Genomic DNA, 15247 nt, shown 5'->3' with positions numbered 1-15247 from the left:
CAGACAGACAATTAACAGAATACACAGACAGACAATTAACAGAGCACTACTCTGGACGGGCGGGCAAGTGAGGGCAGCGATCGTTTCGAAGAGCATGCATTTAGTTTTACTTGCAGTTGGAGGCCATGGAAGGAGAGTTGTATGGCATTGAATCTCGTCTGGAGGTTAGTTAACACAGTGTCCAAAGAAGGGCCAGAAGTATACAGAATGGTGTCGTCTGTATAGAGGTGGATCAGAGACTCACCAGCAGCAAGATCAAAATCATTGATATATTCAGAGAAGAAAGTCAGCCCAAGAATTGAACCCTGTGGCACCCCCATAGAGACTGCCAGATGCCCGGACAACAGGCCCTCAGATTTGACACACTGAACTCTGTCAGATAAGTAGTTGCTGAACCAGGCGAGGCAATCATTTGAGTAACCAATGAGTCTGCTGTTGAGTCTGCTGATAAGAATGTGGTGATTGACAGAGTCAAAAGCCTTGGCCAGGTCAATGAATATGGCTGCACAGTATTGTTTCTTATCTATGGCGGTTAAGATATATTTTAGTACCTTGAGCGTGGCACCTTGAGCGTGGCTGAGGTGCACCCGTGACCAGCTCTGAATCCAGAATGCATAGTGGAGAAGGTACAGTGGGATTCGAAATGGTCGGTGATCTGTTTGTTAACTTTCGAAGACCTTAGAAAGGCAGGGTAGGATAGATTTAGCTCTGTAGCAGTTTGGGTCAAGAGTGTCCCCCCCTTTGAAGAGTGGGATGAGCGCAGCTGCTTTCCAATCTTTGGGAATCTCAGACGACACAAAAGAGAGGTTGAACAGGGTTGCAACAATTTCGGCAGATAATTTTTAGAAAGAAAGGGTCCAGATTGTCTAGCCCGGTTGATTTGTGGGTGTCCAGATTTTGCAGCTCTTTCAGAACATCAGCTGACTGGATTTGGGAGAAGGAGAAATGTGGAAGGCTTGGGTGAGTTGCTGTGGGGGGTGCAGTGCTGTTAACAGGGGTAGGGGTAGCCAGGTAGAAAGCATGGCCAGCCGTGAAAAAATGCTTCTTGAAATTCTCAATTATAGTGGATTTATCGGTGGTGATAGAGTTTCCTATCCTCAGTGCAGTGGGCAGCTGGGAGGAGGTGCTCTTATTCTCCATGGACTTTACAATGTTCCAGAACCTTTTTTTGTTTGTGTTGCAGGAAGCAAATTTCTGCTGTGTATATTGGTTTCTAGCTTCCCTAAAAAGTTGCATTTCACAGGGGCTGTTCGATGCTAATGCAGAACGCCACAGGATGTTTTTGTGTTGGTTAAGGGCAGTCAGGTCTGGAGAGAACCAAGTGCTATATCTGTTCTTGGTTCTAAATTTCTTGAATGGGGCATGCTTATTTAAGTTGGTGATGAAGGCTTTAAAAAAAATAACTAGTCATCCTCTACTGACAGGATGAGGTTGATATCCTTCCAGGATACCCGGGCCAGGTCGATTAGAAAGGCCTGCTCGCTGAAGTGTTTCAGGGAGCATTTTATAGTGATGAGTGGAGGTCGTTTGACCGCTGACATATAACGGATGCAGGCAATGAGGCAGTGATCACTGAGATCTTGGTTGAAAACAGCAGAGGTGTATTTAGAGGGAAAATTGGTTAGGATGATATCTATGAGGGTGCCCGTGTTTACGGCTTTGGGGTTATACCTGGTAGGTTCATAGATAATTTGTGTGAGATTGAGGGCATCAAGCTTAGATTGTAGGATGGTCGGGGTGTTAAACATGTCACAGTTTAGGTCACCTACAGCACGAGCTCTGAAGATAGATGGGGGGCAATCAGTTCACATATGGCATCCAGATAACAGCTGGGGGCAGAGGGTGGTCTATAGCAGGCGGCAACAGTGAGAGACTGGTTTTTAGAGAGGTGGACTTTTAAAAGTAGAAGTTCAAATTGTTTGGGCACAGACCTGGATAGTAGGACAGAACTATGCAGGCTACCTCTGCAGTAGATTGCAACACCACCCCCTTTTGCCATTCTATCTTGTCTAAAAATGTTGTAGTTAGGGATGGAGATTTCAGAGTTATTGGTGGTATTCCTAAGCCAGGATTCAGACACGGCTAAGACATCCGGGTTGGCAGAGTGTGCTAAAGCAGTGAATAAAACAAACTTAGGGAGGAGGCTTCTAATGTTAAGATGCATGAAACCAAGGCTTTTATGGTTACAAAAGTCATCAAAAGAGAGCGCCTGGGGAATAGGAGAGGAGCTAGGCACTGCAGGGCCTGGATTCACCTCTACATCGCCAGAGGAACAGAGGAGGAGTGGGATAAGGGTACGGCAAAATACCATGAGAATTGGACGTCTAGGACGTTCGGAACAGAGAGTAAAAGGAGCAGGTTTCTGGGGGCGATAAAATAGATTCAAGGAATAGTGTACAGACAAAGGTATGGTAGGATGTGAGTACAATGGAGGTAAACCTAGGCATTGAGTGATGATGAAAGAGATATTGTCTCTAGGAACATAATTGAAACCAGGTGATGTCATCGCATGTGTGTGTGGTGGAACTGAAAGGTTGGATAAGGAAAATGAGCAGGGCTAGAGGCTCTACAGTGAAATAAGCCAATAAACACTAACCAGAACAGCAATGGACAAGGCATATTGACATTAAGGAGAGGTATGCTTAGCTGAGTGATCATAAGGGTCCAGTGAGTAGTGAGGTTTGTTGGGGTCACGGCGATTCAGACAGCTAGCCGAGCCGTGGGTTGCAAGCTAGCAGAAGATGGAGGTCTGTTTTTAGACACCCCGTGTGTTTCCGTCGGTAGATTAGTGGGTTCCGTGTGGTAGAGGGGACAAATCCAATTGTCAAAATAGTTATAGTTATAGTGGCCCAAGAAGATTGTTCGATAAACCTGTTCAGATAGCAGCTGATATGTTCAAGACAGCTAACGATAAGCGGGCCGCTGTTAGCAGATGGGCGTTCAGGTTACGTCGCGATGGAGGGGCCAGTTTAATAACTCCCTTCGGCAGAAAATGTCGGTATTCCAGTCGTGAAGGCCCGGCGGGGCTCCGCATCGGCAGTAAAACGGGTCCGGATAGGTTTTTGTGGCCCAGGAGTGGCTAGCTTCAGGATAATTGGTGTTTGCTCCGGAATCGACGTTAGCCAATAGTCACTCGGATAGCAGCTTGTTAGCTGCAAGATCCAGGTGTAAATGTCCAGAGCTTGCGGTAGAAATCCGAGGATATGCTCTGGAGTCGTGTTGTACAAAACTGGTGATAGCTTTCCTAGCTAAAGGATAGCTGATGACTGCTAGCCGTGTTTAGCTGAATACTAACGTTAGCTAGTGAGCTGGCTAACTTCTGGCTAACTTCTGGCTAACTTCTGGCTAGCTTCTGGCTAACTTCTGGCTAGCATCTGGCTAACTTCTGGCTAGCTTCTGGCTAGCTTCTGTTGTGGATTTTGGGGAAAAAATAAATCTGCACCACATTTAGTGAGGCGGGTTGCAGGAGAGTGTTTTGAAGTTTAGTTTTTAGAAAAAATATATAACAAGATATGCGAAGAAAAAGACAAAAAGATACAAAACATATATACACCAAAGGATGTCTGACTGCTACACCATCTTGGAAACCTTGAAGAAAAAAAAAGACAGACAATTAACAGAGATTACAGACAGAAAATTAACAGAGTACACAGACAGACAATAAACAGAGTACACAGACAGACAATTAACAGAGTATACAGACAGACAATAAACAGAGTATACAGACAGACAATTAACAGAGTATACAGACAGACAATTAACCATATACAGTCAGCTACATTATAACTTATGCAGGTGGAGATGTATGAATAAAACTACAGACTACATTACAAACCATATACAGTCAGCTACATTATAACTTATGCAGGTGGAGATGTATGAATAAAACTACAGACTACATTACAAACCATATACAGTCAGCTACATTATAACTTATGCAGGTAGAGATGTATGAATAAAACTACATGGACATGACGATGTGCAATGGGGGAAATATAGTTAGTCCGTGGCAGAGTGCAAAGGGCAGTGCAAAGAGCAATGTGCAGTTCTAGGAAGAAAGTGAAGGGTGCATAGACACGGTGAGTATTGCAGGGTGCATAGACAGTGTGACTATTGCAGGGTGCATAGACACGGTGAGTATTGCAGGGTGCATAGACAGTGTGACTATTGCAGGGTGCATAGACACGGTGAGTATTGCAGGGTGCATAGACAGTGTGACTATTGCAGGGTGCATAGACACGGTGAGTATTGCAGGGTGCATAGACAGTGTGACTATTGCAGGGTGCATAGACAGTGTGAGTATTGCAGGGTGCATAGACAGTGTGAGTATTGCAGGGTGCATAGACAGTGTGAGTATTGCAGGGTGCATAGGCAGTGTGAGTATTGCAGGGTGCATAGACCGTGTGATTATTGCAGGGTGCATAGACAGTGTGCATATTGCAGAGTGCATAGTCATTGTGAGTATTGCAAGGTTCATTGACAGCGTGCGTATTGTAGGGTTCATAGACAGTGTGAGTATTGCAGGGTGCATAGACAGTGGGCGTATTGTAGAGTTCATAGACAGTGTGCGTATTGTAGGGTTCATAGACAGTGTGAGTATTGCAGGGTGCATAGACAGTGGGCGTATTGTAGAGTTCATAGACAGTGTGCGTATTGTAGGGTTCATAGACAGTGTGAGTATTGCAGGGTGCATAGACAGTGGGCGTATTGTAGAGTTCATAGACAGTGTGCGTATTGTAGGGTGCATAGTCCATGAATCAGAAGATCCAGGTGGCCGGTTGGTAAGGGTCACAGCATGGGGGAAGAAGCTGTTCAGGTTGCAGAAGGTTTTGGTTGTGATTGATCTGTACCGTTCGCCAGAGGGGAGTCTTTGGAAGAGGTGACGATCGTTGTGAAAGTGGTCGGTGATGATCTTTCCTGCATGCTTCCTTGTCCTGGAGTCGTGAAGGCTTACGATGGAGGGCAGGTGGCAGTCGATGACCCTCACAGCATTTCCACAATCCGTTGCAGTTTGCCCTTGCACCAGGCAGAGGCATTCCGAACTAGACAGTGATCGAGGAGGTGAGGATGGACTCGATGATGGCTGTGTAGAGTGAGAGTTTGAATTTATTCAGCTGACGCAAGAAGTGCACCCTCTGTTGTGCCTTCTTGGTGACCACTGTGCTGTTGTCCTCCCACTTGAGGTTATGGGAGGTGATGGTCCCCAGGAATTTGGATGACTCAGCCGTAGATTTTTTGTGACTGCACCAGGCCACCATCCTGTCAACCTCTCTCCGGTACATAGACTCGTCACCGTTGGAGATAAGGCCGACCAGGGTGGTGTCATCTGCGAACTTGAGTTGTTTGACCGGCGGGTTGTCGGCGGTGCATTCGTTGGATTAGAGTGAGCATAGAAGAAGGGACAGAGAGTCCAAGAGAGGTTTTCTCTGCTTCACGTATTGTGTCCTGTTGGACAGGAAGTTGTTGATTCACTGACAAATGGAGTCAGATGACTTCACACAAGTCTTTGGGTTGTCGAGGTGCTGAAGGATGTAGTGGAGATCCATGTTGACAGCGGCGTCCACAGACCTGTTGGCTCTATAGGCGAACTGCAGTGGGTCGAGGAGGCTGTAAGTGAAGGTTTTGAGGTGGGATAGGATAAGCCTAAGGTTGGTGATCTAACTGTCACCTGTAGTTATGGAACGTTTGCTCAGGAGTATAATTCATTGGTGATCTCTCCTGATGACCTGGTTGAATTTCTGTGATCTTTCCTTAACCCATAGAAAGTCCCACCCAGTTGACTACTTCAAAATTGTGAGTCCTCAATGGTACTGCAAATGCTAAAACAAGCTTTGTGGCAAATTAGCCCTCTATCCAACTCTATGACTGAGACGTGTTTCCTGGTCGCATGTTGATGATGTCATGACCATGTGACACATGCAGGAGTCATGGGCGTCGGACCTGAGCCGCGTCAGAGAGTTCCTAACGGGCTACCTGAGGGGTAGAGCACAGACCGAACCTATGCTACAGCTAGATGAGGTAAGACCCATGCATACAAACACATGCACACATACACACCACTCTCTCTCTCCCTGGTCTGCTCATCCTCTAATGTATTGTTCTCTGTTCAGTTCCTGACGTTCCTGTACTCCAAGGAGAACTCATTGTGTGACCCTCGACCTGCTGTTGTTGTTTCTGACGACATGAAGAGACCCCTGTCTCAGTACTGGATTTCCTCATCACACAACACGTAGGGTCACACCTCTATACCTCTATACCTCTACCTCTCTGTATCTCTCTCAAATTACCAAATTACATACTGCTCATTCAACCCTCCATATAACACTCTCTCTTTTCACTTCCTTTCCTCCTCTCCTATCTTCCTCTTCTCTCCCTCCCTCTCCTTCATTTGCTCCCTCTCCCTTTCTCCCCCTTCTCTCTCAGGTATCTGACAGGTGATCAGTTCTCCAGTGAGTCATCTCTAGAGGCCTACGCTCGTTGCCTGAGGATGGGCTGTCGCTGCATAGAACGTAAGAACTTCATCTTCCTCAACTCCCTCTGTCTCTCTTTCTCAATTCAATTCCTCTTCAACTCCCTCTGTCTCTCTTTCTCAATTCAATTCCTCTTCAACTCCCTCTGTCTCTCTTTCTCAATTCAATTCCTCTTCAACTCCCTCTGTCTCTCTTTCTCAATTCAATTCCTCTTCAACTCCCTCTGTCTCTCTTTCTCAATTCAATTCCTCTTCAACTCCCTCTGTCTCTCTTTCTCAATTCAATTTCCTCTTCAACTCCCTCTGTCTCTCTTTCTCAATTCAATTCCTCTTCAACTCCCTCTGTCTCTCTTTCTCAATTCAATTTCCTCTTCAACTCCCTCTGTCTCTCTTTCTCAATTCAATTCCTCTTCAACTCCCTCTGTCTCTCTTTCTCAATTCATTTTCCTCTTCAACTCCCTCTGTCTCTCTTTCTCAATTCAATTCCTCTTCAACTCCCTCTATCTCTCTTTCTCAATTCAATTCCTCTTCAACTCCCTCTGTCTCTCTTTCTCAATTCAATTCCTCTTCAACTCCCTCTATCTCTCTTTCTCAATTCAATTCCTCTTCAACTCCCTCTATCTCTCTTTCTCAATTCAATTCCTCTTCAACTCCCTCTATCTCTCTTTCTCAATTCAATTCCTCTTCAACTCCCTCTGTCTCTCTTTCTCAATTCCCTCTTCAACTCCCTCTGTCTCTCTTTCTCAATTCAATTCCTCTTCAACTCCCTCTGTCTCTCTTTCTCAATTCAATTCCTCTTCAACTCCCTCTGTCTCTCTTTCTCAATTCAATTCCTCTTCAACTCCCTCTGTCTCTCTTTCTCAATTCAATTCCTCTTCAACTCCCTCTGTCTCTCTTTCTCAATTCAATTCCTCTTCAACTCCCTCTGTCTCTCTTTCTCAATTCAATTTCCTCTTCAACTCCCTCTGTCTCTCTTTCTCAATTCAATTCCTCTTCAACTCCCTCTGTCTCTCTTTCTCAATTCAATTCCTCTTCAACTCCCTCTGTCTCTCTTTCTCAATTCAATTCCTCTTCAACTCCCTCTGTCTCTCTTTCTCAATTCAATTTCCTCTTCAACTCCCTCTGTCTCTCTTTCTCAATTCAATTCCTCTTCAACTCCCTCTGTCTCTCTTTCTCAATTCAATTTCCTCTTCAACTCCCTCTGTCTCTCTTTCTCAATTCAATTCCTCTTCAACTCCCTCTGTCTCTCTTTCTCAATTCATTTTCCTCTTCAACTCTCTGTCTCTCTTTCTCAATTCAATTCCTCTTCAACTCCCTCTATCTCTCTTTCTCAATTCAATTCGTCTTCAACTCCCTCTGTCTCTCTTTCTCAATTCAATTCCTCTTCAACTCCCTCTATCTCTCTTTCTCAATTCAATTCCTCTTCAACTCCCTCTGTCTCTCTTTCTCAATTCAATTCCTCTTCAACTCCCTCCATCTCTCTTTCTCAATTCAATTCCTCTTCAACTCCCTCTGTCTCTCTTTTTCAATTCAATTCCTCTTCAACTCCCTCTGTCTCTCTTTCTCAATTCAATTCCTCTTCAACTCCCTCCATCTCTCTTTCTAAATTCAATTCCTCTTCAACTCCCTCTATCTCTCTTTCTCAATTCAATTTCCTCTTCAACTCCCTCTATCTCTCTTTCTCAATTCAATTCCGCTTCAACTCCCTCTATCTCTCTTTCTCAATTCGATTCCTCTTCAACTCCCTCTATCTCTATTTCTCAATTCAATTCCTCTTCAACTCCCTCTATCTCTCTTTCTCAATTCAATTCTATTCTAAATGCTTTATTGGCATGATGAAAAAAAGTTGTATTGCCAAAGCAACACCACACAAGAATAAAGCATGCAGGAACATTCAAAGCAATTATTCATCAAATCTAACCTTGACCTTTGACCTTGCACTGTGTGAAAACATTGTTTCAGTTGATTGCTGGGATGGGCCTGATGACCTGCCAATCATCTACCATGGCCACACTCTCACCTCCAAGATCAAATTCCTGGACGTGCTGCACACCATCAAAGAGCATGCCTTTGTCACTTCAGAGTGAGTAGACACTCACTCACTCACTCACTCACTCACTCACTCACTCACTCACTCACTCACTCACTCACTCACTCACTCACTCACTCACTCACTCACTCACTCACTCACTCACTGTCTCTCTTTAACATGTGTGTCTTACACGTGTGTTTGTATCTGTGTGTATCTGTATCTGTAGGTACCCAGTGATTCTGTCCATAGAGGACCACTGTAGTGTGGTCCAACAAAGGAACATGGCTACTCACTTTAAGAAGGTGTTTGGAGATCTGCTGCTGACCAAACCAGTGGACCTGAATGCAGATGAGCTGCCCTCGCCCTACCAGCTACGCAGGAAGATACTCATCAAGGTGACTGAACAACCGAACGGTCAAACACACTGACCATAACATGACCATGCCAAGTCTGTGGGCTGTGTCTGACATGGCTGTCTGAAATGGCTGTAGGGCCTCTGGTCATAAGACTACAAAAGGGAATAGTATGCCATTTCAGACACAATACTGACCCAAAGTCAACCACTAGTCAACCTTAACTAAACTGTGTGTTTCAGCATAAGAAACTGGTAGAGGGCTCTCTGTATGAAGAGGTGACGTCAGCCAGCTACTCTGAGGCTGACATTAGTAACTCCCTCAGGAATGGCATTCTCTACCTGGAAGACCCCATAGACCACGTGAGTGTGTGTGTGGGAACATATGTGTATGTGACGTGTGGGCATACAGTAGATATGTGTGTGTGTGTCATCATTTCTATGTTGGTTACATGTGTGTTTGTGTGTGTGTGTGTGTGTGTGTGTGTGTTTCAGACATGGACTCCCCACTACTTTGTTCTGAGCAGTAATAAGATCTACTACTCGGAGGAGACTTCTCACTACCAGACTGCCGAGGAAGAGGAGGAGGAGGAAGAAGAGGAGGGGGGGAGAGGGAAAGAGGTGAGAGGGATGGTTACAAATGTGAGTGGAACAAACAATTCTTGCTCACACCATATTTAACTGTCCTGTTTGGTCATATTTGGTAACAACATACTTTCGGTGACCTACTTAAAAGAATTCAACACACTCAATGACCTTCAATGTGAGGAAAGAAACCTAAATGTAATTGTTAGGTAATTACTATTTTACCACTTAATGTCTAACTACAGTACTTACTAGGTAAATAGCAGGATGTCGAATTAAGTGGAACGGAATGTTTTTTTGTAATTTGCATTTCTAATCTCTCTCTCCTCCCACCACCACCCCTCTGTCCCCCATCTAGGAGTGTAACAACAATGAGCAGCACTGTGCAGAGCGCTGGTTCCATGGGAAGCTGGGAGGGGGGCGGGATGGGAGACAGGTTGCTGAGAAACTGCTGCAGGAGTACTGTGAGGGCGGGGGCAAGGATGGGACCTTCCTGGTCCGAGAGAGTGAGACCTTCGTAGGAGACTACACCCTCTCCTTTTGGTCAGTCACCTATGTCTCTATGCTGGTCTTCTCTATGTCTCTATGCTGGTCTTCTCTATGTCTCTATGCTAGTCCTGTCAGGACCCGGTTACGAACCCGGGTCTCCGGAGTGAGAAACAGTCACTTAACCAACTGAGCCACGAATAGTTGGCAGAACCCAGAAGATGAGGCAGACACAGCAGTACTTGAGACGGTGTATTTAATGAAGTAAAAAGTGAAGTTCTTCAGGAAAACATGTAACTCCACAACCTCAAAAGGAATTCCACAAGAACAAAGGTAATCCTCCAAGACAAAAAGGTAAATCCACAAGGTGGAAGGTATAGCACAAAAAGCCTCAGAAGATACTCAAAAACAAACAAACAAGAACAAAAAACAGAATTCCACAAGCGAGTCCACTGGGATCAACAAGAGTTCACAGAGTACTAGGGCTGGGTGCTAACATACAAACACAGAGCAAAGGACTGAGGAAAACAAAGGGTTTAAATACAATCGGGGGAAACGAGGCACAGGTGCAAATAATAATGGGGATCAAGGGAAATCAAAAGGTCAAAAGGCACAATGGGGGCATCTAGTGACCAAAAACCGGAACAACCCTGGCCAAATCCTGACAAGTCCTCTCTATGCTGGTCTTCTCTATGTCTCTATGCTAGTCCTCTCTATGCTGGTCTTCTCTATGTCTCTATGCTAGTCCTCTCTATGCTGGTCTTCTCTATGTCTCTATGCTAGTCCTCTCTATGTCTCTATGCTGGTCCTCTCAATGTCTCTATGTTGGTCCTCTCAATGTCTCTATGTTGGTCCTGTCAATGTCTCTATGTTGGTCCTCTCAATGTCTCTATGCTGGTCCTCTCTATGCTGGTCCTCTCTATGTCTCTATGCTGGTCCTCTCTATGCTGGTCCTCTCTATGTCTCTATGCTGGTCCTCTCTGTGCTGGTCCTCTCTATGTCTCTATGCTGGTCCTCTCTGTGCTGGTCCTCTCTATGTCTCTATGCTGGTCCTCTCTGTGCTGGTCCTCTCTGTGCTGGTCTTCTCTATGTCTCTATGCTGGTCCTCTCTGTGCTGGTCCTCTCTATGTCTCTATGCTGGTCCTCTCTATGCTGGTCCTCTCTATGTCTCTATGCTGGTCCTCTCTATGCTGGTCCTCTCTATGCTGGTCTTCTCTATGTCTCTATGCTAGTCCTCTCTATGTTTCTATGCTGGTCCAATCTATGTCTCTATGTTGGTCCTCTCTATGCTAGTCCTCTCTATGCTGGTCTTCTCCATGTCTCTATGTTGGTCCTCTCTATGCTAGTCCTCTCTATGTTGGTCTATGTCTCTATGCTGTCTCTATGCTGGTCCTCTCTATGTCTCTATGTTGGTCCTCTCAATGTCTCTATGTTGGTCCTCTCAATGTCTCTATGCTGGTCCTCTCTATGCTGGTCTTCTCTATGTCTCTATGCTGGTCCTCTCTATGCTGGTCCTCTCTGTGCTGGTCTTCTCTATGTCTCTATGCTGGTCCTCTCTGTGCTGGTCCTCTCTATGTCTCTATGCTGGTCCTCTCTATGCTGGTCCTCTCTGTGCTGGTCTTCTCTATGTCTCTATGCTGGTCCTCTCTGTGCTGGTCTTCTCTATGTCTCTATGCTGGTCCTCTCTGTGCTGGTCCTCTCTATGTCTCTATGCTGGTCCTCTCTATGCTGGTCCTCTCTATGTCTATGCTGGTCCTCTCTATGCTGGTCCTCTCTATGTCTCTATGCTGGTCCTCTCTATGCTGGTCTTCTCTATGCTGGTCTATGTCTCTATGCTGGTCCTCTCTGTGCTGGTCCTCTCTATGTCTCTATGCTGGTCCTCTCTATGCTGGTCCTCTGTGCTGGTCCTCTCTATGTCTCTATGCTGGTCCTCTCTGTGCTGGTCCTCTCTGTGCTGGTCTTCTCTATGTCTCTATGATGGTCCTCTCTGTGCTGGTCCTCTCTATGTTTCTATGCTGGTCCAATCTATGTCTCTATGTCCGTCCTCTCTATGCTAGTCCTCTCTATGCTGGTCTTCTCTATGTCTCTATGCTAGTCCTCTCTATGTCTCTATGCTGGTCCAATCTATGTCTCTATGTTGGTCCTCTCTATGCTAGTCCTCTCTATGCTGGTCTTCTCTATGTCTCTATGCTAGTCCTCTCTATGTCTCTATGTTGCTCCTCTCAATGTCTCTATGCTGGTCCTCTCTATGCTGGTCCTCTCTGTGCTGGTCCTCTCTATGCTGGTCCTCTCTATGTTGGTCCTCTCAATGTCTCTATGCTGGTCCTCTCTATGCTGGTCCTCTCTATGCTGGTCCTCTCTATGCTGGTCCTCTCTATGTCTCTATCCTGGTCCTCTCTATGCTGGTCCTCTCTATGTCTCTATGCTGGTCCTCTCTGTGCTGGTCCTCTCTATGTCTCTATGCTGGTCCTCTCTATGCTGGTCCTCTCTATGTCTCTATGCTGGTCCTCTCTATGCTGGTCCTCTCTGTGCTGGTCTATGCTGGTGTCTCTATGCTGGTCCTCTCTGTGCTGGTCTATGCTGGTGTCTCTATGCTGGTCCTCTCTGTGCTGGTCCTCTCTATGTCTCTATGCTGGTCCTCTCTATGCTGGTCCTCTCTGTGCTGGTCCTCTCTATGTCTCTATGCTGGTCCTCTCTATGCTGGTCCTCTCTGTGCTGGTCCTCTCTATGTCTCTATGCTGGTCCTCTCTGTGCTGGTCCTCTCTGTGCTGGTCCTGTCTATGTCTCTATGCTGGTCCTCTCTGTGCTGGTCCTCTCTGTGCGGGTCTTCTCTATGTCTCTATGCTGGTCCTCTCTGTGCTGGTCTTCTCTATGTCTCTATGATGGTCCTCTCTGTGCGGGTCTTCTCTATGTCTCTATGCTGGTCCTCTCTGTGCTGGTCTTCTCTATGTCTCTATGCTGGTCCTCTCTGTGCTGGTCTTCTCTATGTCTATATGCTGGTCCTCTCTGTGCTGGTCTTCTCTATGTCTCTATGCTGGTCCTCTCTGTGCTGGTCTTCTCTATGTCTCTATGCTGGTCATCTCTGTGCTGGTCTTCTCTATGTCTATATGCTGGTCCTCTCTATGCTGGTCTTCTCTATGTCTCTATGCTGGTCCTCTCTGTGCTGGTCCTCTCTGTGCTGGTCTTCTCTATGTCTATATGCTGGTCCTCTAGGTGCTGGTCTTCTCTATGTCTATATGCTGGTCCTCTCTGTGCTGGTCTTCTCTATGTCTCTATGCTGGTCCTTTCTATGCTGGTCCTCTCTGTGCTGGTCTTCTCTATGTCTATATGCTGGTCCACTCTGTGCTGGTCCTCTCTATGCTCAAAACTTGAGACGTCTGTAGCATTGTTTTGTGTGACAAAATAGTCTATTTTAGAGTAGCCTTTTATTGTCCCCAGCACAAGGTGCACCTGTGTAATGATCATGCTGTTTAATCAGCTTCTTGATATGTCGCACATCTGGTGGATGGATTATTTTGACGAAGGAGATATTCTCACTAACATGGATGTAAACAAATGTGTGCACACAATTTGAGAGAATTAAGCTTTTTATGTGTATGGAACATTTCTGGGATCTTTTATTTCAGCTCATGAATCATGGGACCAACACTTTACATGTTGTGTTTATATTTTTGTTCAGGATAGTACACTCAATACTGTAGGGAGTTAGGATGCCATTTGGAACCTTGTAGGTCCCCAGGATATGATGTCATGTGTGGGCCCTTCCATCTTGATTGACAACTGTGGCCCCTCCCCTCCAGGCGATCTGGGCGTGTGCAGCACTGTAGGATCCATTCCCGCCAGGAGTCTGGCTCCACCCGCTACTACCTGACTGACAACTTGGTGTTTGACAGCCTGTATAGACTCATCTGCCACTACAGAGACACGCCCCTACGCTGCAACGAGTTTGAGATGAGGCTGGGCAGCCCTGTACCACAGCCCAACGCACACGAGAGCAGAGAGTAAGAGGGGAGGGGGGTTGGGGTTTGTGTGTGTGTGTGTGTGTGTGTGTGTGTGTGTGTGTGTGTGTGTGTGTGTGTGTGTGTGTGTGTGTGTGTGTGTGTGTGTGTGTGTGTGTGTGTGTGTGTGTGTGTGTGTGTGTGTGTGTGTGTGTGTGTGTGTGAGAGAGAGAGAGAGAGAGAGAGAGAGAGAGAGAGAGAGAAAGTTAATGTGTTAGTAACACACATGTTGTGTTCCCCATGTTCACACACACACACACACCAGTGGAGGCTGCTGAGGGGAGGACAGCGTATAGTAATGGCTTGAACGGAGTTAATGGAATGACATCAAAAATATAGAAACCATGTGTTTGATGTTGTTTATCTTTCCACCTGTTCAGCTCCAGTCATTACCACGAGCCCGTCCTCCCCGATTAAGGTGCCACCACCCTCCTGTGACACACACATGTCCTCATAAACACACACACGCGTCCTCATACATGCACGCTTTCATACACACATACGTCCTCATACACACAGACGTGTGAGTACTCTGTGTCATGTTGTGTTTAGGTGGTTCCACTCCAGTCTTTCTCGTGTCCAGGCTGAACACATGTTGATGAGGGTACCCAGAGATGGGGCCTACCTGCTCCGCAAACGCAGCGACATCAACTCCTACGCTATCTCCTTCAGGTAACACACACACATAAACAAACACACCCATAGAAAAACAAAGACTTTTCAATGATATTCTAATTCAATTAAATTTGCTTCATAGACAACAATGACATGCTTACTTACGGGTCCTTTTCCAACAATGCTAAAATAGATGCAGTGAATAACGAATAAAAAAAGAGATTTAAAAATAACATGGCTAAATACAGGAAGTAGAAAATAACATGGCTATATACAGGAAGTAGAAAATAACATGGCTAAATACAGGAAGTAGAAAATAACATGGCTATATACAGGAAGTAGAAAATAACATGGCTATATACAGGCAGTACCAGTACCGAGTTGATCTGCAGGGGTACAAGGTATTGGAGGTAGATACAGTACCAGTCAAAAGTTTGGGCACACCTACTGGAATCATGTGGTAACCAAAAAAATGCTCAACAAATCTAAATATATTTTATATTTCAAAGTAGCCACCAATTGCCTTGATGACAGCTTTGCACACTCTTGGTATTCTCTCAACCAACAGTCCCACATATGTTGAGCACCTGTTGGCTCCTTTTCCTTCACTCTGCGGTCCAACTCATCCCAAACCATCTCAATGGGTCAATTGGTCAAATAGCCATTACACAGCCTGGAGGTGTCCCAGTGCAAACCAGATGGGATGGTGT

The 15247-nt window shown here is 45.7% G+C and overlaps 1 protein-coding gene across 1 annotated transcript in view; it reads left to right on the top strand.

Annotated features, from left to right (window-relative positions):
- The window catches only part of LOC123996699 (1-phosphatidylinositol 4,5-bisphosphate phosphodiesterase gamma-1-like), a 94039-nt gene that overhangs the window by 46462 nt on the left and 32330 nt on the right, over nt 1–15247 (top strand). Inside the window, exons 9-18 of the mRNA XM_046300313.1 lie at nt 5923–6018; nt 6111–6229; nt 6424–6509; nt 8432–8552; nt 8728–8896; nt 9097–9216; nt 9349–9474; nt 9797–9981; nt 13725–13925; nt 14475–14594. Of these exons, the coding sequence (XP_046156269.1) occupies nt 5923–6018; nt 6111–6229; nt 6424–6509; nt 8432–8552; nt 8728–8896; nt 9097–9216; nt 9349–9474; nt 9797–9981; nt 13725–13925; nt 14475–14594 (1343 nt within the window). The remainder of the gene's footprint in view (nt 1–5922; nt 6019–6110; nt 6230–6423; nt 6510–8431; nt 8553–8727; nt 8897–9096; nt 9217–9348; nt 9475–9796; nt 9982–13724; nt 13926–14474; nt 14595–15247) is intronic.

Source organism: Oncorhynchus gorbuscha, linkage group LG15, assembly GCF_021184085.1.
Source record: "Oncorhynchus gorbuscha isolate QuinsamMale2020 ecotype Even-year linkage group LG15, OgorEven_v1.0, whole genome shotgun sequence".
NCBI classification, from domain to species: Eukaryota; Metazoa; Chordata; class Actinopteri; order Salmoniformes; family Salmonidae; genus Oncorhynchus; species Oncorhynchus gorbuscha.
This window is presented reverse-complemented; position numbering and strand designations above follow the sequence as displayed.